Source organism: Canis lupus, chromosome X, assembly GCF_003254725.2.
Source record: "Canis lupus dingo isolate Sandy chromosome X, ASM325472v2, whole genome shotgun sequence".
Taxonomy (NCBI): domain Eukaryota; kingdom Metazoa; phylum Chordata; class Mammalia; order Carnivora; family Canidae; genus Canis; species Canis lupus.
The window spans coordinates 107,264,945-107,290,373 of record NC_064281.1 but is presented as its reverse complement, the minus strand read 5'-3'; the positions used below and the strand labels follow the sequence as shown (position 1 = coordinate 107,290,373).

Here is a 25,429-nt window from a genome sequence, read left to right as displayed (position 1 = left end):
ATCCATTCATCTTTCGATGGACACCGAGGCTCCTTCCACAGTTTGGCTATTGTGGACATTGCTGCTAGAAACATCGGGGTGCAGGTGTCCCGGCGTTTCATTGCATCTGTATCTTTGGGGTAAATCCCCAGCAGTGAAAACTCTTTATAACCAACCCCCTTCGGTTTGCCTGGGCATGACTTCCCCCAGCCCAAGACTTTCCCGCTCTCTTCCTCCGCTGTGGGCTGCGGAACCTCGCCCAAGAGCGCGTCCCATTAAAAGCCTGTTTTGACCAACTTTTGCCTGGCCTCTCTATTCCATTTCACTACCAATCGGATTAAACCTGACACTCACCTTCAGCTTGACTAAACACTGCATCAGTTCCTGTCTGTGAAGCACTACTCTTCCACTGTATCCTCCCTACTTCGATCATTGTCTATTCTAGTGTGTGTATCTGGTCTCCTCAAGTGGATGGTAAGCTGCTGGAGGTAGTGACCTATGGATGACATATCTGAATCTTTCTCTCCATATTATGGCTCAATGAATACTTGGGGGTGGATTGTTGATTGAAAGCAGCACAAAGGTTCTAGGGTCTCTTTTCTATAATCATGCGGGCCTGCCTTCACACAACGTCAGCCATTTTGTGGGCCCAGGAACAGCAAACCAAAGGATGCCCAAAGGACGCTTAATCAGTGTTTCCCCTAGAATTTCAAATTGTCTAATTTGTGGAAAACCCATGCTTTACTAATTAGTAGGAGGAGTCATGACAGGAATCATGAACTTTTCTATGAAATAATTTTTCTGTTCTTGACAGCATGTCAGGTCATTAGAGACAGGCTGTATATTCATCACTCCAGCAGGAGCAGAACAGTCATGGGCACTTTCACAGCCAAAATGATTCTCCAAGTCAAAGCATTTGCAGAATGTATATATTTTTAGATCTGTTCATTATATTGAAGTCCTGTCCCTAAATTTGTTTTCAAATGAAGGTGAAAATATTGTCAGTTCAAAGACATTTTCCAACATTCAAGACACAATTTGTTCATTATTTATGTTAGTCCTTTCACACACATATGCACACTCACACACTCACCTTCTTTAACAAAAAAGTACACATATAGACCCACAGATAACAATGGTTGTGAGATTACCTCAAAAACAAAATTTCGTAGGCAAGGGAACTGACTCTGAGGCAGGTATCTGGAGGCCTAAGGGCCTGCCTACCTTTTTTTTAATGTTACTTCAGATGGTAGAGGGGACAAAGGGGAGTCTAGGAGCTTCATACCAGTGCCTGGCGCCAGTTCTCTGGTCTATTTCGTAGTCAGCATTAACTCTTGCTTACAGGATCCAATGTGATACCGCATCCAATGGGGAGATGCGGCCGGTGGGCCATGAAAGGGTGAGAGGTAAGTGGATGTGCGTTATAAAGAGAAAGTGGTTAAGATGTACTGTGTTTCACTGTGTTAGAAAATGCGTAGACTTCATGTAAGTCTCATTTGAACTTTATAATGAATGTACTATTACGTTATTTCCCTGAGTCTCAACTCTAAGAAGTGACAAAGCTGGGATTTGAACCTAGCTCTGCTGTTGCCCCAGCCCACTAGCGGTACCATATGTATTCCCAAGGATTATGGAGGATTTGATTTATGGTGTTGAAACCAAAGAGTTCACTTTTCTTTCTCATTGGAAAGGTCCAGTTTCCATATTTATGTATGTATTCATTCATTTATTGTATACATATTAATATATTCTCTCAATACAATATTCAAAGATATCAAGAGGTAGAGAGTGAAAAGTATGTCTCCCTTCTTCCCAGATACCCAGTTCCCCTTCCTGAAGGCAACCACTGATAATCAGTTGCTTGTGTATCTTTCCAAAATGTTCTTCTCCATACTTCTTGCTACCCAAGGCCAAATGTGAGCAACCTGCCTGGCTAGGAAGGCTCAGTAGCAATATTTGGGAAAGGATTAAGAAGGCCACACACTATGCTTACCCACAGAGCAAAAAGCAGGCAGAATTCATCCTCAGCGCTCACTCTGTTGCCTCTGGGTAACTCTTTTTCACTTCTATCCCGGCACTGTCCAGTTCACCCTGACTTGTCCTTTCCTCCCTAAGGAGAACCACCAGCTTCAAACAGCTCTTGTTCTGTCACATTCCTCAGAACCCTGCTTGCTGTCCCCTCAGGGACTGTCTTGGCTAAGAAATTCATCCCCACTAAGGAGTTCACTGGTGTCTATGGAATGATGAGCCACCCTTTTCACAAAACATGTTTACATGTCAACAAGGGGATTCAATCAAAGAGTGACTTGAATAATGGGGATTTCAGATGCTTTGTCATGACAGGCCAACAGGGTATTTTTTTTTTTCCAGAAGGTATGACCTTGTGACTCTTTCTACTTCCCCTGTGGGTGTCAAGCCCACTGGATATCCGAAAACTTTGGCAGCCTTATATTATTTCATTCGCAGTGCAGTGAGGACCCTGAACTTGATCCTTTTCTTTCAGGATAGGGACATTTAGAATTTTTGAAACAAAATCTCCAGTACTGTAGACATGCGTCCCATAATATATTATAACCATAAGCTCAAATCTCATCTGGAAAAAGAAAGAAACAGCTATAACAAAGAATAGGAGAAATCTTCTGACTTTAATATCCACTAAATGCTATTTCACTATGCTCCTTCCAAAATAATATTTAGAATACAAAGTTGGAGCAGATGGCTTCACAAACTCAACATTTTCCCTAATCTGGAGCTGGGGGGAGGTGGGTATCTCTGCTGGGAATTATTCAAGAAATCTCTGTTTGTGAGTGGAATTCATTTTGACTTCCACAGGTAATATTCTTCTCACATAATTAGGCACAACTTCGCAACTCAAGGGAGAGAAACAGTAGGGATCTTCATCAAAGTCACCTGCGTTAAAGAAAGAAAAAGGACATTCTCAGCAGTGGCACTGGGGACTTCACAGATAGTAGAAGCATCAGATAATTTTTACCAAAAGAAGGAGTGAATAAGAGGAATTAGGAAGTAAAGGTTGTGGTGTTTTCCTTGGGTAGTTTCTACAGATCCAGAGTAAATTCATTCATCCTGACAGCACCGTTTAGGCAATTACAAGTGCATATGTTCTTCCCGCATTGTTAATAACAGGCTGTGTTATTCATAGTAACCTTGACCTAGGGAAGGATATTCATGGACAAATGTTGAATGCCTTCAGGAAGGGACCACACAAACTGGTGACACACACATATCCACAGCCCCTGTGAATCAGATATTCTTGCTCAGAAGCCTTAGCTGTTTCTAAAGCCTGAGAGTGCCCAGTGGTACAGAAGGCACAGCTTCACTCTATGCTAATAGAAATTAAGCTGCCTGGCTCTGACTGTCTGTTGGCAACATCCAGACAGCAGATTTAGAACCTGTGGCCCAAGAGGCTAGACTACCTGCCCCACCAGCCAGGTCTTGGTCACAACTTCAGGCCCCTCAGCTCTCTGGATCTATTGCTTGGTACAACAACATTAAAATACTGGGCATGGGGACACCTGGGTGGCTCAGCTGTTGGGAGTCTGCCTTCGGCTCAGGGTGTGATCTTGGAGTCCCAGGATCTAGTCCTGGGATTGAGTCCCACATTGGGCTCCCTGCATGGAGCCTGCTTCTCCTTCTGCCTGTGTTTCTGCCTCTCTCTCTCTCTCTCTGTGTCTCTCATGAATAAATAAATAAAATCTTTTTTAAAAATCCTGGGCATAATATTAAAAACAACCCTAAAATCCTGGGCACAGGGGGCTACCATCTCCCCCCTGAGGAAAGACACGTACATTCAAGCCATATATTTGCTAATGAAACAATATCCCTCAGGGACAGCAGGAGAGCCAATACTAATTAACCCTTGTGCAAAACTAGTTCCCTATCAGCTTCAACTATTCTCTACTAAGCAGCTTCCACAACTCCTGCCCTCTGTTATATGCTATGGCTCCCCAGTGCCTCCATATGAGCAGCAGAGCATATCTGCAAGTTAGCTGGCCAGAGTGATAGACGCTTGTGGGCATGGAATGAGTCTTTCCATATGCACCAACTTCCCCATACAGAGAAGGAGCCTGAGACTGCACATAGGCCAATCAAGCCTAAACTAGGAAACAATGCTGCCCCACACAGTCCTGAAGCTGGTAGGCACTTTGGAGATTAACCATCCATCCTAGCATCCTCATGTTGAAGGTAGAGATAATGCAGCTTCGTGTAGGGGAGTGATGTGCCCTAGGTCACAGAGTTAGTGACAGAGATGGGACTTGAACCAAAGGACTTGAACCCTCATTTTTAAGAATATTTATTTATTATTATTTTTTATCATTTAAGTAATCTCTACACACAACATGGGGCTTGAACTCATGACCTTGAGATCAAGAGTCCCATGCTCTGCCAATCAAGCTGCCAGGTGTTCCTTGTTGCCTTTATTTTTTTTACTCACCATGCTGATTCCAGATTGGCCACAGCCCTTGGAAATATAACTGCTGTGTGGAATCAACATGATGTAAAATACAAGCTGATAAGGCAATTCTACCACCGGCAATGAGAAAGTGTGAGAATGACTACAGTCAGGCCACCAAAGGTGTTCTAGATGTGTGAACTGGAATCTACTTTGGTCCTTAAGAAAGGCAACCAAAGGTCACTGCACCATTGTCCAACTAGAAGTACACAACACAGAGGCATCACAACATAAGTCTGAGTTCCTAAGTCCTTGTTCCCTTTGTCTTTCTCTTCACTTCGGGCCTTTAGATCAATCCTTTCCCTACATTTTTCCCTCCCAACACCCACCTCCACCTCAACAACTGCCTCTGTACCTAAAAATCTGGCTTCCTGTGGAAGAAGCTGAGCCTCTAAGAGTGTCGTGCAGCACATTTGGTGCTCTTGGTGGTGTGTGATGTGCGCTAGCCTGAGAGCCAGGAAACCTGAGTTCTGGCCCTAGTTCTGCTGCTGATGGTGAGTGAGTGGCCATAAGGCATTTTCCTTTCCTCATTTAAGGTTCCTCCTCTGGAAAACAAGATCACACTAGACATTGTCTAAGGTTCCTTCTGGGTTTAACCATCTCTGACAACTGTTTTGAATTACACATGAATTTGTTTTGACCTTTAGTCTCTTCCCTCCTGCCCGAGTCTAATAACCCACCAGGTTTGCACATACTAAGTTCACTAGGTTCTTCTATATGCACTCTCTCAGCCAGGAATGAGCCCAGGTATATACATGCACATGTGCTTTTAGTTTTGAGGAGGAAGGATTTCCCAAGACCATGTATGTGGCCTCACATTAATTCAATATTTCTGGAATGTAAATGTAGACAATGTAGCTTTTTGCTCACCATTTGGGAAGCATATTTCCGAAAGAGTGCATTGTGCAGAGCCTAAAGATTTCAAAGTGGAACTCGTCATAGTTGACTTGAGGGATGGTGTCAACAATTTCTTCTGGAAGGTTTTCTTCAATCTCTCTTGTTTATACCCAACATGTAGCCCACACCTGCTGTCCCTGTCTGAAATGACACCAGAAAAGTTAAAACCATAAAACCCATCACATTCTACACTTAACATGGGAGAATTGTATGATGTGTAAATTTTACCTCAATAATCCTATTAAAAAATAACCTTAATGCACAGAGCATCTGTTCTAGGTACCTCAAGGAGTCAGTTTATCTATGAAGTTGTGAAAAGTAGATTCATACTGTGATGTGTGATACAGGCAGAGCTAATTCATTTACCAAAGATGCCTGCTCTCATTAGAGCCTGGCACAGGAACCAGCAGGTTATTGACATTCCCAGCATAAAGGAGGGAGATCTCTGTGCTACTTATAGCATAAAGGAGGGAGATTTCTGTGCTACTTATAAAATCTTCAAGTTCAAACATTTGCCTTCCCTAGAAGAAACAGACTGGGCTTTGCATTGAGGCTGAGAGAAGCCCTCTGAATTGTATGGAAGAGCCTTTTGACACATAGAAAATCAATTTGCCTGGACTGTAGATATTCTCAGAGGCAGCACCGGGGTTCACCACATCTCCTGCTGTGCAGGATGGTCCATCGCTCCATCCTGTAAGGCTTCTCCACTATTGCTCCTTGCTTCCCATATCCATTCAACCCACTATTGGCTATAGGCCAGAAAGCCCCTGTGACCCAGGGCCTGAAACACAGTAGGGCACTCAATCAACATTCTTTTTAATTGAGTTGAGATTGAGGTGACAGCCAGGACAAGCAATCCAAGGAATCTGGGCCAAAAGAGAAGCTTCACTAAGTTAAAATATGGCCCAAGTCACATTCCTCACTTGACTTCATTCATCTCAGCACAGAAGTACAAATCATTTTCATGACGTGGAAACAGCCTCCACTTTGATACCAATGCTCTCTGAACTCAAGTCAGGAGACAAGTTAATCAGATCAATTGTGTGAAACCTCTAAAATTCAAAACCTTACCCAAACTGGCATCTTACCAGAAGAGTTATCCAGTCGTAACCACCCACAACAGAAATGTATCTGCCACTGCTCCCGCACACTCTCCTTCATTACGCAGTAAAACATGAAAATGAGGAATCCTAAGTCAAAAGAAGGTCAGTGTGTTTCAGCTTCTTTTGCCAGTGGTCACCAATGCCCAGACCCAGGTCTACTCTTATTACCATAGATACTCCTCCTAAGGAACCCCAGGGCCATTATGGTTTTCTGAGTTCATCTTTCTAGCTTCCCTCTCAAAGGCAGTGATGATAAGAAGGTATGTATCAAGACTTCATATCAACCATAGTTTCCCCCCTGGGCTACTGTCTATCCTAAAGTTTGAGAGAGCAGCCCTGCAATGGTAGTCTACTTCTCAGATGGCTCTCAATGATCCCTACATCTTGACATTTGTATCCTTGTGTCATCTCCTCCTACACTGTATCAATAGAATATGGCAGAAGTGATGGCATGTCACTTCCAAGAATAGGTAATAAAAGACATTGTGGCTTCTCTCTATCTCTGATTACTCCCTCCAAAGGAATCCAAGTGTTATAGCTTGACGACACCCTGCAGCCCCGTGGAGAGGCTGACATGGTGAGGAAGTGAGGCTTCCAGTCCACAGCCACGTGAGTGAGGCTTCCTGGAAATGAATTCTCCAGAACCAGTCAAGTCTCTACATGAGTACAGCCTTGGCTGACAGCTTGACTGCAACTTCATAAGAGTCTCAGAGCCAGGGGGCACCTGGGCAGCTCAGTCAGTGAAGCATCTGACTCTTGATCTCAGGTCGGGTCTTGATCTCAGGGTCTTGAGATCAAGCCTTGTATTGGGCTCTGACATAGAGCCCAATTAAAAAAAAAAGAGTACCTGAGCCAGAACCACCCAGCTTAGTTGCTCCTGAATTCCCAACCCTTAGTAACTGGGTATGATAATAAGTGTTGTTGCTTTAGGCTGCTAAACTTTAGGAGTAATTTGTTACACAGCATTAAAAAACTAATACACATACTCTTTGGCACAATTACACTGTGTGGAATCCATAAATTTGGTACCTTCATTTCCCACTGCCAGCCTTGATTTTGTCCTGAAAGTGGAATAGAGAAGGGCTAAGGGTATCCACCAGCAGTGCTGGCCATTTCTCATTCCCACCCTTTAAAATATTACTCAGCTATTAGAAATGACAAATACCCACCATTTGCTTCAACATGGATGGAATTGGAGGGTATTATGCTGAGTGAAGTAAGTCAATCGGAGAAGGACAAACATTATATGGTCTCATTCATTTGGGGAATATAAATAATAGTGAAAGGGAATACAAGGGAAGGGAGAAGAAATGTGTGGGAAATATCAGAAAGGGAGACAGAACGTAAAGACTGCTAACTCTGGGAAACGAACTAGGGGTGGTAGAAGGGGAGGAGAGCGGGGGGTGGGAGTGAATGGGTGACGGACACTGGGGGTTATTCTGTATGTTGGTAAATTTAACACCAATAAAAAATAAATTAAAAAAATAAAAATAAAAAAAAATAAAAAATAAATAAATAAATAAAATAAAATATCTCCTTGGGAGAAAAAAGTAGGACTTGAGGTTTTCCTGATGACAAATGCTCTGGAGGGCCAACTGGATCTCCTGAAGTTTGAGGGTGGAATTGGCAGAAATAACTCCCATTAACAAAGCCTTTCTAGGTACCTCAAACTGAAATTCATTTTTCCCACTTCTGAGCTCCGATAGCACTCTGTTTCTTATACAACTTGCTTTTTGTGGCCACGGTCTCCGTGTGTTGCCCATCTCTCCACCCAACTGTAAAGTCTTTTCATCTTCATATCACTTTTCCCTTTGCCTCCAGTTCTATGTGTAGCAGCCCAACAGATGTTTATTGACTTGAATTCCAAGGCACTTGAGACACAAACTCTCACAGTTTTCTGCAACCTTCATATTATCTTTTTGGGCCTCAAAATCTTTCTTTTGGCCCAAGTGCAGTTTTCAACCCTTTGTTCTTTATACAAGGTTCAGCTTGCCTCCTTACTGGCCAGTTGTGCTGAAGTGAATGATTAGTAATGGATCAGAGTGGTCCTAACTCATTGCTAGTTGAGCACAAGTCATTAGTAAATGCCCCCAAAGCTCACTTCAGCTAGGGCATTCATGGAAGTCAAGAATCTTGGTTGAGGCAGGTGAGAGTCTCCTGCCATCCTGCCCCAGTTTGGCTCTTTCTCCTACCAGCACCATATTCAGTTTGGGAGGCTTGGTTTTATTTTTTTATTTTTTATTTTTTTTGAGGCTTGGTTTTAAAGTGATGATGACAAATAGAAGTATTCAAGCATAGAGAAGACTTGGAGTGGGAACACAAGGTGAGGAGATATGGTAGCTATAGTTGCAGATCTGAAAGGCCCGTCATGAAAAGGACAAATTAGGCTTGTTCTGTGTGGTGGCCAGGTTAGAACCAGGAGCAATGGCGGGGAGGGGAGCCACAGAACTACCACATGGTAACATATTGCAGCTAGTGTTTACTAAGTAATGACTATATCATAGGCATTGTGATATTAGTCTCATTTTTATAGATAAGAGACCTCAGAGTCCAAGAAGTCTAATAAATCTGACCAAGTCACAGGGTTAATATTGAGGTGCCAGTGTCAACCAAACATAGGCAGTCCAGCTGGGAAGCTCAAGGTCTTTTTTTTTTTTATAAAGGTTTTATTTATTTATTCATGATAGTCACAGAGAGAGAGGTGGGGGGCAGAGACACAGGCAGAGGGAGAAGCAGGCTCCATGCCGGGAGCCCGACGTGGGATTCGATCCAGGGTCTCCAGGATCGCGCCCTGGGCCAAAGGCCGGCGCCAAACCGCGGCACCACCCAGGGATCCCAAGCTCAAGGTCTTAAACACTGCACTATACATTCTACCCTCAGGAAAGGGTGATCCGGATAAGATGCAGAGCCGATTATAAGTTACAAGGTCTTAACCACTGCACTATACATTCTACCCTCAGGAAAGGGTGATCCGGAGATGCAGAGCCGATTATAAATTACGATATTACAATACATCAGTGTATCAAATCAACATGTTGTACGCCTTAAATTTGCACAATGTTAAATGTCAAATATATTTCAATTTAAAAAAGAGAGAAGTTGAATGCTCTGCTTTATAGAATGGTGAGCTCTCTGTCTCTGGAAAGTTTCAGGTAGAGGCATGTGACTTTCTGTCACTTGATGGAAAGTTGGATTGAAAGATCTTGGGTCCCCAGCCCCAGCCCTGAGACTCTCTGATTCTAGGTGGGAGGCAGCAATCTGGAGGCTAAATGGAATGACATGTCTCACTAACTCCCCCGAGGGCTTTATCTCCGTGTAACCAAACAACTGTGGTGATGAATCGAGCAGCACTCACTCTTTCGGAGCAGCAACCACCTGGAAGGTGGTGCAGCAACCTGGTGAGAGCAAACCCCAGTCTTGGAGCATGTAAAACTCCTCCAGCTTCAGCAGGAACAAGGGGCAACAGTGACAACAAGCACCTATTACCGTTCTGATTTCCTGCATGGAGTTTATTTTGTTCTCAGACTTAAAGGTTATTATGTGAATTCCAATGAGCTGCCTGCCAGCTCTCCTTCTCTGCCTGTCAGCTTTCCCTTTTCTTTCCAATAACAGATTGATTTGCTTACTCACTAGAACATAGGCATGAGGGAAGATGTCAGGTTTTTGTCACCTGCATTTTTATTTGTGCATCCCTCCTTCCCTGCACAGATTTTTTTCACATCTGACCATAGGGCAACCTCCTTCAGCCAAAATTGCAAACTTGCTATCTGTCTTTTAAATGGCTAATTTGTTCACTTGTTTCATTGCATTCCTGCTCTGAGTGTGCATGCACGTGTGTGTGTGTGTATGTGTGTGAGTTGAGTTTGAAACTCAAGGCTCTGCAAACCCCCTCTCTGTAAGATGGCACATTCTATCTTGTAAGGCAGGATGAGGAACTAAAAATGCTTGGTGCTTGGTTGACATAAAGCGTATCTGACAGACAGAGACAGCTTGGCTCTGTTGATGCTGGATCTGTGGGACTTTGGGCTTATTCCTCAGGAGATCCCCAGCTGGATTCTGCTTCTAAGCCATGGAGGCCTCTTGCTTAGATACTACTTCCCCTTTCCACCACAGGAATGGAGCACTTGTTGTTTTGAAGACATTCCTTCTTCCTTTGTAAGTTCTAAAACAGCTTTGCTTTCTTGTTCTTTTGTCAGCTTCCCTGTTAGCCCCTCTTTCCAGAGGGCGAGTGTGTTTCTTCTCAGAATTAGTGAATGAACTTATTGCTAAGGAAGAAGTCTGCCTGGGCATCTGGTTCCAATTCACTTCTGCACACATCCTACTCCCTGGCATTTGGTCTTTAAGCATTCCAATCAGAACATGCTTGGAAGTATCTGGTGGGGCAAAAGTTTCAGCTGATACACCTCATTGCTCTAAAATAAGATGGTTTCTTGACATGAGAGCAAAAATTGTGCCTTATTCTAGATTGTTCCCCCATCTCCCTGCAGCACCTTGCAAATGTCTGGCATCGAATAACTACATACCAATTCACATTCCCCAAGATTCCTCAGGGGTTAATAACCATACAACAAAGTGCTCTGAAGTTTTTAAAATACGAGGTTCAAATAAATTTTTAAAGGTTTTTTCCTCCCCCAGCAGAATTTCTCAGAGCTTTTACCACGATGATATGTATTGTGCCATTTTAAGAATGGGGGAATACAGTTTGCTGCATTTCCCAAACTTCTTTGACCATAGAACTCTTCTCTTGCTGGGGCATCCTATGGATCACCAGTGGACTGGAGTCTGGTAAAGAGGTTTATTGAGTGGGTAAATGGTTTGGAGTACTAAGGGAGGCCCTGATTCGATGCACTACCCAAGTTCACTCATAGCTGCCCCTGTGGCTCGAATGAACTAGGCCAAATTTGAGGACAAGAAGAACACGGAACAGAGTTTGAGACTCTCAGGAAATCATTCTGCATGTCTCTTCCTCTGAAGATTTGTAATAGGCAAAGTCAGATTAAAATGAACATCAACAATTAGTCAGAGGTATATTAACTGGACCCTTCTCTTTTACTTCTCATGACATCTTTGGCCTACCAATCAATTGCCTACCACATTACTATCATTTCCTTCTTTCACCAGAAAATGGGGATTAAATTAAAGAGCTATAGAGACATTAGTTTATGATCATCTAATCCAATCAGTTGTGGTGACTCTTCCAAGGTCAATTTGTAGCAAAACCAAGACTAGAACCTTGGCCTCTTGCCTTGACCCACTGCTCTTTACTCTTCATCTTCATTTCTTTATGACTCTCCAATTTCCTAGCCTGGCTTCTTCCCAAAATATTTGGATCTCTGTCTGATGTAGCCAAAGTCTAGGGGGTCAAAAGTTTAGTGTTTCTACTGTCCAGTAATTATTGTGTTCGACTGGATTGCGCATTTCAGAATGTCAACGTAAGTGCATATCTGTACACTTACGAGCACAATGTGGTGATTCAATAAATATTGTAGAATCACCAGTCAGTGTTTGATACAAATATTGCCAACTAACTGGAGTTGAGTTAACTCTCTGGGCTTTTCTATATATCCCAAAGTAAGAGTGAGCTCATTTAATGAAGTCCTAATATCTGGGTAATATTTCCAATGGCTGCCTGTCAATCCATTGATAGTAGAGGCCTCTTGGAGTATCTTTCCCTCCTCTCAATCCCCAAAAGGTAAGATTATTTTCCAAAGCAGCAAAGCTTTCGTGGTGGTTTGACTAGCCACAGGAAGTACAAAGAAGCAGAAGTTACCTTGCAACGTGTTGAAAATGGCAAAAAGATATAAGAAAAAGATCCTCACAGGTCCCCAGGCAAAAAAAGCAAACCCCCAGGTGAGGCCAAGTAAGAATGTCAGGCTCGTTGTGCCTTTAAGGTCATGCAGGATCATCTTCCGCCGGGTCCTGCGGCTTTGGGAGTTCATGGAATTCAGTTGAGCAAGAACAGTGCAGAACATGGAGAGATTCATTAGAAATATGAGGCAAAAATAAGCCACAACTGAGGTGTAAAAGATAGAATCATCTTTAATCCAACAACTGTAAGAGACAAAGAAGAGAAGGCCATTGTGAGATAGATAAACACAAACTTATAGTTTTCAGTCAGACACTCAAGATCACCTTGTCAGTTTTAGTTCACCTGAGAGCACCTGTTCCTAGAGAGAGGCACTGTCTTTTTTTTAAAAGATTTTTAAAATGTATTTATGAGAGAGAGAGAGAGAGAAGCAGTGGGAAGGGCAGAGAGAGAGGAAGAAGCAGACTCCCCACTGAGCAGGGAGCCCCACGTGGACATGGGGCTCAATCCCAGGACCCCGGGATCATGACCTGAGCCAAAGGCAGATGCTTAGCCATCTGAGCCCCCCAGGTGCCCCAAGAGAGGCGCTGTCTTGACAAGAGTTCACTCACACTCATTAGGGGCAGAGTGGGGCTCGAACCCCAATCTCCTGAGCCTCAGTCCAGGGTTCTTTCTAATACCAGAAATCCTAGAGGAAATGCAGAAACTTCTCCGTCCAATTCCCTAGGAGGCTATTCTGTTCCTCAACAGCATAAGAACAAATTATGTATTTTACTCCAAAGTGGCTCTCCCCCTACCCCACCCCACCACTTTACACCTGAGCTTTTGTTTGCAAGATGAATTCTGCTTTGCATGATAAATATCACAGTAAAAGGACATGAGCAATGACTGGCTTTCCTGAATGCTATATCAAACGATGAAGAGATCATCAATGTTAATGATGTATATTTTAAAACTCCCTCTGCAGCCTCAAGTTTGGAAGACAAAAGGCAACACTGACCACTGGACTCTTAATGGCTCTACTGTTTCTATTAAAGAAGAAATATGTGATGATTTATATGAACAAATACTTCATCTAATAGCATTTCCAATTACCAGGGGCATTACCTCTGAGTTTTGAACATGGACAAGCTTAACTAATTTAACTGTGTGTCAATTAGCTGAGACCTCTTTTCCAGAACAAGGAAAAGTCCTTGTGATCATATTGTTTATATTGGTGTGGATACTTTCATGTTTGTGAGTTTGTGTGTGGTTTGTGTGTATGTTGGGAGGGAGTGAGGAAAAAAAGCATTTAATTTCCCTAATAGGGATGCCTAGGTGGCTCAGTGGTTGAGTGTCTGCCTTTGGCTCAGGTCATGATCCCAGGGTCCTGGGATCAAGTCCCACATGGGGCTCCCAAAAAGTGAGCCTGCTTCTCCCTCTGTCCATGTCTCTGCCTCTCTCTGTGTGTCTCTCATGAATAAATTTTTTAAAAAATCTTTAATTTCCCTAATAGTCTAATACTTAGTATTTCCTGAATATCATCTTAAACCTTAAAGGAGGCTATAGAAGACATTTTAAAAGGGGCAGCACTATATGTTTGGATACAGAATCATCTCTAAGACACATTATTAAGTGCCAAACAGTGTATAGCTACCATGTGGATGACAGAGTGTACAGGAGAATATCTATACAAGTCTGATTGTTGGTAATAATTTCATCAAGAAAGAGAGATGGCATGGCTGGGGGTTGGGAGCAGGGCTTACTTTTCATCCTCTACCCTTTTGTGTGTTTGAATTTTGTACCACGTGCATGTATTACTTCTTCAAAATATAATTATAAAAAAAAAAGCTTTTACAGCACTCTGCCTCTTACTTAACCAATTCACATATGAAAGGGCTCTTTTCAGGAGGAGTGGAGTTGGTTCTGTTCTGGTTTTGCTTTTGATCTTGAAGTAGAATCACCAATAGATAGACACTGGGGGCCCTTTAAGTCACAGAACAGGCGAGGAGCAAGGATGGAGGAGGAGATGAGAAGCAAGGGAAGAGAAAATGGAGAGAAAGAAAGGCTAACAATAATTATAATTATAATTTTGACACCCCAGAAACTGTCATCTCAATGTAAAAGATGGAGGAGTCTGGGGGGCTGTATGTGAGACCTCCTACATTTGATTCTAGTCCAGTAGGAGAGGAAATCTGTAGTTAAAAAAACAACCCAGCTTTAGAGGCAACAATAAAGAGAATGAATCTAACAAAGTAAAAAAATAATCAGAAGCGTGAAAGGAAAGCATGCAGTCTAAAGGACTATATGGTAAATAGCTACATGCCTATAAAAGAAGGTTCTGGAAAGGCAAATGGCTACTTCTCTGTGGCTGTGGATGAGAGAACCACAGAGATGGGCTTATACATTGGGAAGAAAACAAAAGATGGTAAGCAGGGCATAACTTATAAACTTGTCCAATCACTAAGTTGGACAACCATAGCTAATGTAACATTGTGTGTCAACTGTACTCAAATAAAAATAAAAAATGTTTTAAAAAGAATAAAAAGGAGATAAGAGAAAAAGAAGAAAAGAAAAACAACAGGACAACAAAGCTGAACCAATTTACAAAGGAAAGCAGTGGAGTCTTTCAGGGGAGATGGTTGTTGACAGCTAGAAAATGTCTTCCAACTGCCTCCATATTTCCTTACAGTGATCACTACAACTCCTCCCACATCCTGCAAGCTTTCTAATCATAATCACTGCCAGTTATGTAGCCCTTACCATGGAACAGGCCACATGCTGAGCACTTTATATATGTGATGTCATTTTAATTTGCATACTACATTGAGAGCAAACATTGTCCCATTTTCCAGGGTAGGAAATGGAAGGAAGAGGTAAAGTAAGTTGTCCAAGGTCACACAGAGCCAAGGTACCTAATGAGTGCGCCCATGACTGTGTTTAGGCCAAAAACAGTGAGTCTAAGTGTCCCCTTGAGTGGTCGCCAAGACCAAGCTGCAGGTCAGGAACAACCTCTTCCCCCCCCATTCCGCAGCCTCTGATGGTCAAGAGCATCACCACCTGAGAAGCAGAGATGCCAGTACTTACAATGGAGTCGTTGAGCTCAGCGTTCCATACAGATCTTTTTTCACACTGAGTGTGATTGCCACCATGACCCCTGGGATTCCTAGAGTGGGGAAACAAGCCAAAGGAGTCCCATTAGGAAGCAGGAGAGGTCCTGATCATTGACTGTGGGCCCTGATACACCAAGACGCTGTTTTAATGAGCCACAGATGTGCGGGCATCAAAATACCATTGTTTGCAAAATGTTTGTGAATTTTTCCAAGTTAAACATTTCTAGGAATGCTCCAATCTGCTAAACTAAACAGCATGCCAAAGGCTCCAATACAACGCCCACTGATTATTAAAAATAACTCAAGTGCCAAAAAATCAACTTGGCAATAGAAATATCTAGTTCATCGGAATACAGGTTTGCATCAAGCATTTCTTTCCAGATGATGGGCTGCCAATTTTTTCTCCTTAGTTCCTAGGATCTTTTTGTCTAGGTCAACTTGGAGGAAGGGCACAGGCCATCAGCTGTAGCCTTCAGTGCTTTCTGACAGGGGGGCTGTTTCCACACTTGTTACTAGTTTGACATTTTGACTAGATCGACCAGTTAACGACCAGTCAATTCAGCCAGACTATAATAAAGCAATCAGTTTAGTCAAAGTGGTCAAACGTGATATGAGTATAGACACAGGATTTAAAAAATCCAATTTCATGTACATTTGCAAAACTTAAATGATTTCCTTATTTCTAACCAATGTATTTCTCCTAAACTAAGAGCATTGCACCTGCACACTTTTTAGGGGTTTCATAAGATGCTTTGCGAGGCTGTTCTAAACCCCAGAGTGCCAAGTCCTTGAAAAATCCTCTGCTGTCCTGTAAATAGGACAGTTCCTTTTGATCTGTATATCACACACTTAGCACAGTGCCTAGCATGATGTAGATATTTACAAGAATACCTGTTGGAAAAAAAAAACAGGAACAGACTCATAAATACAAAGAACAAACTAATGGTTGTGGTGAGAGGAGGGAGATGATGGTGGGGGGGGACATGGGTGAAGGGGTGTGGAAGTTATAGGCTTCCAGTTAATGGAATAAGTCATGAGGATGAAAAGAACGGCATAGGGAATGTCATGAATGGCACTGCAATAGGGCTCTATGGGGACAGGTGGCTGCTCACTGTGATGAGCACAGTATAGACTTGTCCAATCACTATGTTGTACACCTGAAACTAACATAACATTGAGTATTAACTAGACTTCAATTTAAAAAAAATTGCTTTAATCTGTTGGAGGCCAGAAAGGAGGGATGGAGTGAGGTATCACATTTACAGTGGAAGCTGTGAGGCAGTCCCCAAGCTGCGTTTATACTTTGGTAATTAACAAATTAATAAATTATTGATTAATAAACAAAAAGGTCCCTACTGGTTGTTAAAAAAATGTGGACCAATCTACTGCTTTGGATGGGGATTTAAATACAGGAGTAAAACCTTTTCAACAGGTTGCTTTGGCATTAGGAAGACAGAACTTCAAACATAAAGAGATGCTAAGTTTGTTTTCCTTGCAGTTGATTGCATTTGTTTAATATTTAAATGCTCCGAAAGTGCCCATAGCTGGAAAGCTCTGCAGTGGCTCCCTGGTGACCTTGCAGGTAGCCACCTAGGCAGAGCAGGTAAAGGCTTGCCCAGAATCTGATCTGAACTTGGACAGAATGTCCCAGGATCCCACAAGAGTTGGAGAAGACTGCGGGCGTGTGAGGGGTACTCTGAGGCTGTCCCCTACTCGCCTTTCCATCTCCTCCAGGAGGCCGTCAGGAGGCAGGTTCTCATCCCTCCCAGGTTCCGAGGAGGTGTGGGGCTTTGCACCTTGCTCCCCTCAGAACAGAGCTTCGGAATACGAAAATGCACAGCCTTGGCTTAGAACAGGCTCTTCAGCAGCAGGGAATCCCTCAACCCTCAGCTATCTGTTCCCTTTGTTTGGGTGTCGTTCTTTTATATTGTGTGGGACAAGGACTTGGGAGCTGGCGCCTCTAGTTACTCTTCCATTCACCATCTCCGTAAGTAAATCAAGTGAACCTGAAAGCGGCTTGTAGCATCCTGACCAGTGGAGCCAGTCAGGTTGGCCTTGGCTGTAGTGTGTACTTGACACCCCAGCCAGTGTGTGTAGAATGAGATTATCCAAGAAACAAGAAGGAAGCCCTGGGGAACACCACCGTTTAAGGAGAGAGTGAAGGAGGAGGAGTCTGAGAAGGAAGTCAAGTAAGAGAGATGAGAAGGGGGAAGGAAAGCCAGCATGGAGTGTTATCTACAGCCCCTTTCCAGTTAGCCATATGTGGGTTATCTGCTTTGGGGATTATTCATGAAGCCTCTTCCACAACATTTTTCAATCTCCCGGTTGACTTGAGAGGAGGGCTGCCAGGCACAGGAGGAGTGTACTGATTGCTTTGGGCTCTGTGTTTCTGATGGATTGTAAAGTGTGCTGAAACAGTTTTAGATTATGCTCTGCTTGGTGTTTGCCTGTCTCTGCTCCCCACATTAGCATTGGATAATAGCACTGGCTGTGGATCCAGGGAAAGCATGTGCTATGTTAATGAACTCATTAAAAGGATGAGTAGCTAATTGGGAAGCTATTGTCTTCACAAAGGCAGTGGAAGATAAAATCTATCCTCACATGGATCCTATGTGTCCCCTTTCATGTGCACCTCCTGTATATCCAACACATTCTCTGAACTCAAAATCTGTTTTGAATAGGCAAGGGGGGGCAGGGAGGCGCTGAGCTGACCAAGTTAGAAATACAGGACAGCAAACCAATGAAATAACCTTTACATGAGGAAATTTTTGTGCTGGGTTCCATTCCTGGCTTCTTCCATCAGGGAGCAGTGACAGTGACCACCATGAGGTGTGGTGGGTATCAGGGCGTCTGACCCAGCACCCCTTCACACCTTGCAAGTCCTTTCCCTGTCCCTTCAACAATATGGCCATATCGCAGAGGTCACATGCCCAAACTATGGAGCCAAATCTCTGGTTCAAATCCCAGGTGGGCCATTACTAGCTATGTGCATTTTGGCAAATTACCCAATCTCTCTGCCTCAGTGTCCTCACCATTAAATGGGATTAATGATGAAATCTTCCTCATAGAGACATTGTGAGTGCTGAATAAGTACACAGAGCACTTAGAGCAGTGTTTGGCACTTGTAAGTGCTACTACATAAGTACTACCATACACGTAAGTATTGGCTGTGATACTACTAAGTATTTGTTGGGGTTCTAACTTCTGTAGAGGGAAGGATAAAATCTGACCGGTTCCTTCCAGTAGTACTTGCGTTTAACACAGTACACAAGCAGCTGCTCAATAAATATTCGTGGACCCATTCCTCACCATAGAGTTTAAAAGTTGAATTCATAGAGCAATAGAAGCAGAAAAAGAGATGCACACCCAAACACCAGTGAGGCAATCCTTAATTCCTTACTGATGATAATAACAGAATTTGGTTCTGAATAATGTGTCTAATGAAGCTGGAATTAGAAATGCACACAGGCTCAAAACAGAGACATCAAGGACAGCAGATATACTTACCCCAACCAACTAGACAAAATTTAAGTATATAATTGGGGACATATATGTTGAAGACTCTGACAAGAGACAAATACATGTGGACCGCCTCCAGGCCCATCCAAGTCAAGGAAACGAGCAGGAAGTAATGAAGGGCCATGGCAGCTGTGACACACAGTCCAGCTTTCTGAAATGACGATGACCAGGAATTGACCAGAAAGGTCAGGTTTAACATCAGTAGTGCTGTGCACAGGTTGATCAGGATTTTGGAAGGATGATCTTTTCGAAGTTTGCTAAAAGAAAAGGCATAGCGTTGAGGTAGGCAGGGTCTCTGTTTTTTTTTTTTAAGATTTTATTTATTCATTCATAGACACACAGAGAGAGAGAGGCAGAGACACAGGCAGAGGGAGAAGCAGGCTCCATGCAGGGAGCCCGACATGGGACTCCATCCCGGGTCCCCAGGATCACACCTCAGGCCGCAGGCGGCGCCAAACCGCTGTGTCACCAGGGCTGCCCAGGGTCTCTGGTTTTAATCAAACATTGCCACATCTTATCTGCCTAATAAGTGGAGGAAAAAAAGAAGTGCCTAGGGGCACCCGGATGGCTCAGTCAGTTAAGCAGCTGACTGTGGATTTTGGCTGAGGTCATGAGATTGAGCTCCAAGTAAGACTCTACACAGTAGGGAGTCTGATTGAGGATTCTCTCTCCCTCCCCACTCTGATCCTTCCCCCCCCCCCGCTTAAAATAAATAAATAAATAAATAAATAAATAAATAAATAAATAAATAAATAAATCTTTTTTACAAAATCAAAGAAGTGCCTATTAAAATTAACTTACTCCTAAAAAAATAAAAATAAAAAAAATAAAATTAACTTACTCCTTCTATCTTACATGTACTGGATTTTTTGAGCTCCCTACCCTTTTTCCAGGTGGAGTCAGAGTATCCTAAATACAGTGACCTTCACTAACAGGAATAATAGTAGCCTCTCTGAGCTAAGCAGCATCCTTTTTTCTTTTTCCTTTTCTTTTTTAATTTTGGGGAAAAGAAAGGAAAGAGTTTTCTGGACACCACCATTATGTCATCACTCCTTCAGCAGACTCAGGGCTGGATCTACTTGTTTCTTGTGTTTTTGATTTTAGTCATTCTGACAGATGTGAGGTGATAGCTCATTGAAGTTTTGCTTGCAGTTCCCCAATGATGAGTGATGTTGAGCATCTTTTTGTGTATCTGTTGGCCACCTATATATCTTCTTCAGAGAAATGTCCGCTCATGTCTTCTACCCATTTTTAATTGGATTATCTGATTTTGGGGGTGTTGAGTTTCATCACCTTTTTACATGCATTTTTAAACTATTGAATTGTACACTTTTAAAAAGTTTATTTATTAATTTTTTTTAGCAATCTCTACCTCCAACCTGGGGCTCAAACTCATGACCCTGAGATCAAGAGTCATGTGTTCCATCGACTGAGCCAGGCCAGTGCCCCAGGTTTCTATATATCTTGGGTACTAACCCTTTATCAGATATGTCATTTGCCAATATCTTCTCTAGCGGGAATATTTTCGAATCTCAGAAGGCCCCTTCAATCTTTTCCCAATTCAATAACCTCCCCTCGCCAACACACACAGAAGTAACCAATATTCTAGCTTTTGTCCTCATAGATTTAGTTTGGCCTGTACCTAGAACTCTGTATAAGTGGAACGATGCAGTATGCTCTCCTCTTTTTCTGACTTTCTTTTTGTTCAATTCTACATCTATGTGATTTAGATGTTATGTTCTGCACTGTACAGGAGTAGTCCATTCTTTTTTACTGCTGCAAAGCATTCCATTTTATGAGTATACCACAATTTATTCATCCAGTCAACTGTTAATATACATTGGGGTTGTTCCCAAATTGGAGCCATTATGAATGAACCTGCTGTGAATATTCTTGTTATATATGTTTCAGTGGACACATGTACTCATTTCTCTCTAATAGTGAAATTCCTGGGTTAATAGCCAGATATGTATTGGTCTAATAGTGAAATTTCTGAATCAATAGCTAGATATGTACCTACCTTCGGTAGGTATTGCCAAAGAAATTTCTCAAGCATTTGTGCTATTTTACATTCCCACCACCAATGTATAAGTGTTCCAGTTGTTCCACACCCTTGTTGGCACTTGTTCTTGTCAATATTTTTTATTTTAGCCATTCTGATAGGTTCATAGACATTTAACTGTGGTTTTCATTAGCATTTCTCTGATAAGTAATGATGTTGCAAACATTATTGTATGGTTATTAGCCATTTGGGTAAGGATTAGGGTTAGGCATGAATATCCTCTTTTGTGAGATCCCTTTCAAATTCTTTGCCTAATTTTAATTTTATTGTCTATCTTTTTCATTTGTATGTGTATATGTATGTGTGTATATATATATATATATATATATATATATATATATATATATGCATAAAAGTCCTTTGTCAGATATATGCATTGAAATTATCTTCTCCCAATTTATGGTTTGCCTTTTCACTACCTTAATTGTGTCTTTTGGAGAAAAAAGTTTTTTATTTCAATGAAGTTTAATTTATCAACTTTTTCATTTATGTTAGTGTTTTGTATCCCATTAGAGAAATCTTACCATACCACAACCCTCTCACTTTTAAAAAATCCAATTACAGTCTCTGTCTTTTTTTCTCTCTCTTTTTTAGAGGAGCCTTGGTTGTTTCTTTTTTAATCTGTCCACTTCATAATCTAATGGATTTGACCTCTTCCTATTGTGATGAATAAGAGCATTTTATTAAATTAACAGGTTACAATGACAACAGCATCCATCAAACCGAATTAAACCTACTCAGAGCAAGACTTTATCAACTTACTGAAAAGCTATGTATGTCACCATTGCAACTCCCAGGAAAATGGAGGAGATTCCACATCCAATGTATGTTATAAGCACTAATATCTGTTCATTCACTGCATCCACTGCAGACCTGGATAAATCCTAGGAAATGCAAATGTGGTATTTTATACATTTGCCAGACAAGTTCATGGTAAAACACTTCCAGGGCTCACAATAGGAGGTCCTCAGGATATATATAACATCTCTGCTATAGGTCTTTTAAAGCCAGACTATGCAGATGAATATACAGTAAGACTGTATATTGTTTGTTGAATATGCCTAGTGCAACTTACTGTGTACAGGTCATGGAGAGCCATCAACAGCACTAGAAGAACATTTAGTCCTTGGCTTTATTGTCATTAACATGTTCCACACTTAAAATATAACCAAACTAATAGATGTGAATTTGGGATGCAGAGTGAATTATTATTTGAACTAAGCGTCCTAAAACACTTCACAGAACATCAAAATTTTTTTCCTTTTCCTTAGGTCTTAAATAACTTTCATAAAATTAAGAGACAAAATGGACCTTAGAGATTACATAATCCCCAAATTTCTTAACCTGTGGACCATAAAAGACCTGAAATGGGATACAAAATCATTTGAATATTTGTGTGCATTGTTCTGGGGAGAAGGTCTATAGCTTTCCTCAGATAGTTATAGAGATTCATGAATTCTAAAAGGCTAAGAAGCACTGGTCTACCCTGGTAGTTCTCAACTGGAGGCAATGTCTCCCCCTGGGACATTGGTACTGTCTGGAGACATTTTTGGTTGTCACTACTGGGGAAGGTGCTACTGGCATCTAGTGGGTAGAGAGGCCGGGGATGCTGCTAAACATCCTGTAATGCACAGAACAGTCCCCTACAACAAAAAATTATTTGGTTCAGAATATCAACAATGCCAAGCTTACCATGAGTAGGAGAAACAACTTGTGCACAACACATTCAGATGACAGTATAGAGTATATATATTAAAGTAACTCAAGACAACTAAGAAAGTACTTGGAGAGAGGTAGAAAAGAAGTAACACATTTGAAAGCCATTTTCTTTCTTTCTTTCTTTCTAAGTAAACCTTGTGCCCAACATGGAGCTTGAACTCCTGACCCCAAGATCAAGAGTCAGGTGTTCTTCTGACTGAAGTGTTCTTCAGCCAGGTGCCCCTTTGAGAGCAATTTTGAAGGAAAACTCAGCAACTCCTCGTGTTAGGGAAGGCTATAGACCACTAAAGAGATGGAAGAGTTAACTAACAATGACTGAAGCTCTAAGCCTGAATACGAGAATTGATGATCTGACTCTTGTTTGGTTAAGTACTGCAAGAATTTTAAAAATATATCTTTCTTACACTGCAATCTGACAATTAAAATATTTAGTGACCACACTCTTTGACCCAGAAACTCTGCTTCCATTAATTTATCCTACAGAAATAGTTACACCAGTGTTAGAAGAGTCATGAAAAAAAATGTGTATTACAGCATTGTTCATAATGGAGAAAAACAATAACAACTAAAATGCCTGCGTATAGGGGATTGGTTAAATTCATTGTGTTAAATCCACACAAGAGAATTCTATAAAGGTATTTTGAAAATTGAAGTAGATGGATATGTATTTGCCTGAAAGGTGTCCCATTACATTGTTAGTGCAAAGCAACCGGTAAACAGTGTGAATAATTTGATCTCGTTTTTATAAAACAAAAACATATTCATGTATTAATATACATATAGGAAAAGAATGTGAAAGAATTTACATAAAGGTGTTAAAGACAGCGATCTCTTGGGTGGGGGATTATAGGGACATTTTCTGTAATGTTTGAATTTTGAGGAGTAAGAATTACTTTTATAAGGAGAAAAATAAATATTTATTTCAATCTGCTCTACGTTGGATGAACAAAGAAGGAGCTGTTTCCTGCTCACATGCCACTTTTCCACAACAGTTCATGCATGTATTTCTGGTCTGTAATCTAATAAAATTTGCCCAAATTCTATCAAGGAATGGTTAAGGGACAACTTACCAATAAGACTCCAAAATGGGTGAGGTGGTCACACTGACAGATTGTGTGATTTTCATTTGTTTCCTTTACTTTACAGCCTGATGAATTCCATCCACCTTGCCCATCTGCAGGAGACAGAAGGGAATTTTAAAGCAATTTTGTTTTTCTCAGAAATGTTTAACTTTTCATTATATGCACCTTCCGAGCGTGTGTTATAATTAGTATGCTTTGTTAAGAGAGCAAGATAGAAGTATAGTTGAACATTGAAATAAAATTAAGCCTAATAGGTGAAATTGACTTTTTGGGGACTTTGTGCATGGCATACCTTCTGTAGCTCTCACTTCCTGTTCCTGCATGGGGAAATTCTACAGATTCCTTCTAAGATTAGGACAGACTCTAATCATCACTTCTCAGCCTTTTGGCTAAGATCAAGTGTACGACAGACTCTAATCATGAACAATAGTCCTGCCACCATGCTGAAGTGATAGGGTGAGGATTATTTTCTTAAGCAGCACAAATAAGAACAGGTGGATCTAGAACTTTCTGAAGGACATAAACTATGGAATATAGGCTGACATTTGGACCCACTTGGTGGCCCTGGAATAAACATCTGAAACAACTAGTTCAAGCCAGATCATGGTCTGTCTGTCATTCCTTAGGGCCAATTAAAGTCTCTTGTTTACTTGACACTTGCCTAGTTTCTCTCTCCTGCATTTGTTCAGGATTCTAAAACCAACTTTCATATCTCCCTGTAACCTGTAGACCTTAGATTTTAGACCACATCTAGAATAGAATCTCCAGGGTAGCACTAGACTAGAGAAGTTATCATAAAGCAGGTGGATGAATGTGGTCAAAATTGGTCCACCCAGGATAACTCCATAGATTCCAGAGGTTCTGGATCCATGGACAGATGGTGGGGGCAAAGGGTGACTTGGGAAATCGGGCCACTGACATTGATGAGCAGGTGAATCAATTTATTGAGGCTGTCAAGTAACAAGGCTCATCATTTTACAGTAATCTTATCCTGGGAGACTTGGAGAGGACCAGAAAAGGGCATGCTATCTCTCTGTTGTAGGGAAAGAGTAGTAGTCCTACATCCCAGGGAGTCAAAGAGAAGGATAAGTTCCTTTTCCTCCCAGAATTTCGAGGATACTGGAAAGGGAAAAGTTCCCAGGCAGAGGGGCACATAGCCACTCCTGGCATTCCAGGGATTCTAGGTGGGAATACTTTGAAATTTGGCAATATCCCTGGATATTCCAATGGAGAAGGCAAACCTAAGAGGAACCCAGTCAGCAATCCCTGTCCCTAACCTCTTCTCTTGCTGTCCCCAAAGACTCATACTTAACCAAGCAGGAAGGGCCCTTTGAGACCAACCAGGAAGTCTTATCCCCTCAAAAAATTTGGGTCCCCAAGAGAGTAAATGTAGTCGTTTACAAGATCACACAGTCAGTCTAGAAGAGATGAGGGAAAAAAGGAAAAAGATAGTAGATGTTGCAAATCTCCATGGGAAAACACAGATGAAATGCCTGGTGTTCATTTCTCAACTTGCTTCAAACAGCTCAAGGCTACTCTGCACTGGGTCTTCCAAATTACCTTATTCTTGATATGTACTAGGAAAATGGGGAGGGGCAAAGTATCATTGAAAACTGAACACAAAGCTTGCTAAAAGAAATACTTACTCTTACTCCCAAAATCCCAAAAGGCACAGTGTACTTGATCATAACTCTAGAAA

General features: G+C 41.8%; 1 protein-coding gene across 1 annotated transcript in view; it reads right to left on the bottom strand.

Moving 5' to 3' along the window:
- Positions 1–1,816: 1,816 nt before the first annotated feature.
- Positions 1,817–25,429, bottom strand: part of ADGRG4 (adhesion G protein-coupled receptor G4) — an 85,664-nt gene continuing 62,051 nt past the window's right edge. Inside the window, exons 14-22 of the mRNA XM_049107841.1 lie at positions 25,377–25,422; positions 23,719–23,822; positions 21,692–21,813; positions 18,856–19,124; positions 15,323–15,401; positions 12,221–12,501; positions 6,436–6,537; positions 5,321–5,488; positions 1,817–2,889 (exon numbers count right to left, since the gene is read on the bottom strand). Coding sequence (XP_048963798.1) covers positions 2,762–2,889; positions 5,321–5,488; positions 6,436–6,537; positions 12,221–12,501; positions 15,323–15,401; positions 18,856–19,124; positions 21,692–21,813; positions 23,719–23,822; positions 25,377–25,422 — 1,299 coding nt within the window. The 3' untranslated portion in view covers positions 1,817–2,761. The remainder of the gene's footprint in view (positions 2,890–5,320; positions 5,489–6,435; positions 6,538–12,220; positions 12,502–15,322; positions 15,402–18,855; positions 19,125–21,691; positions 21,814–23,718; positions 23,823–25,376; positions 25,423–25,429) is intronic.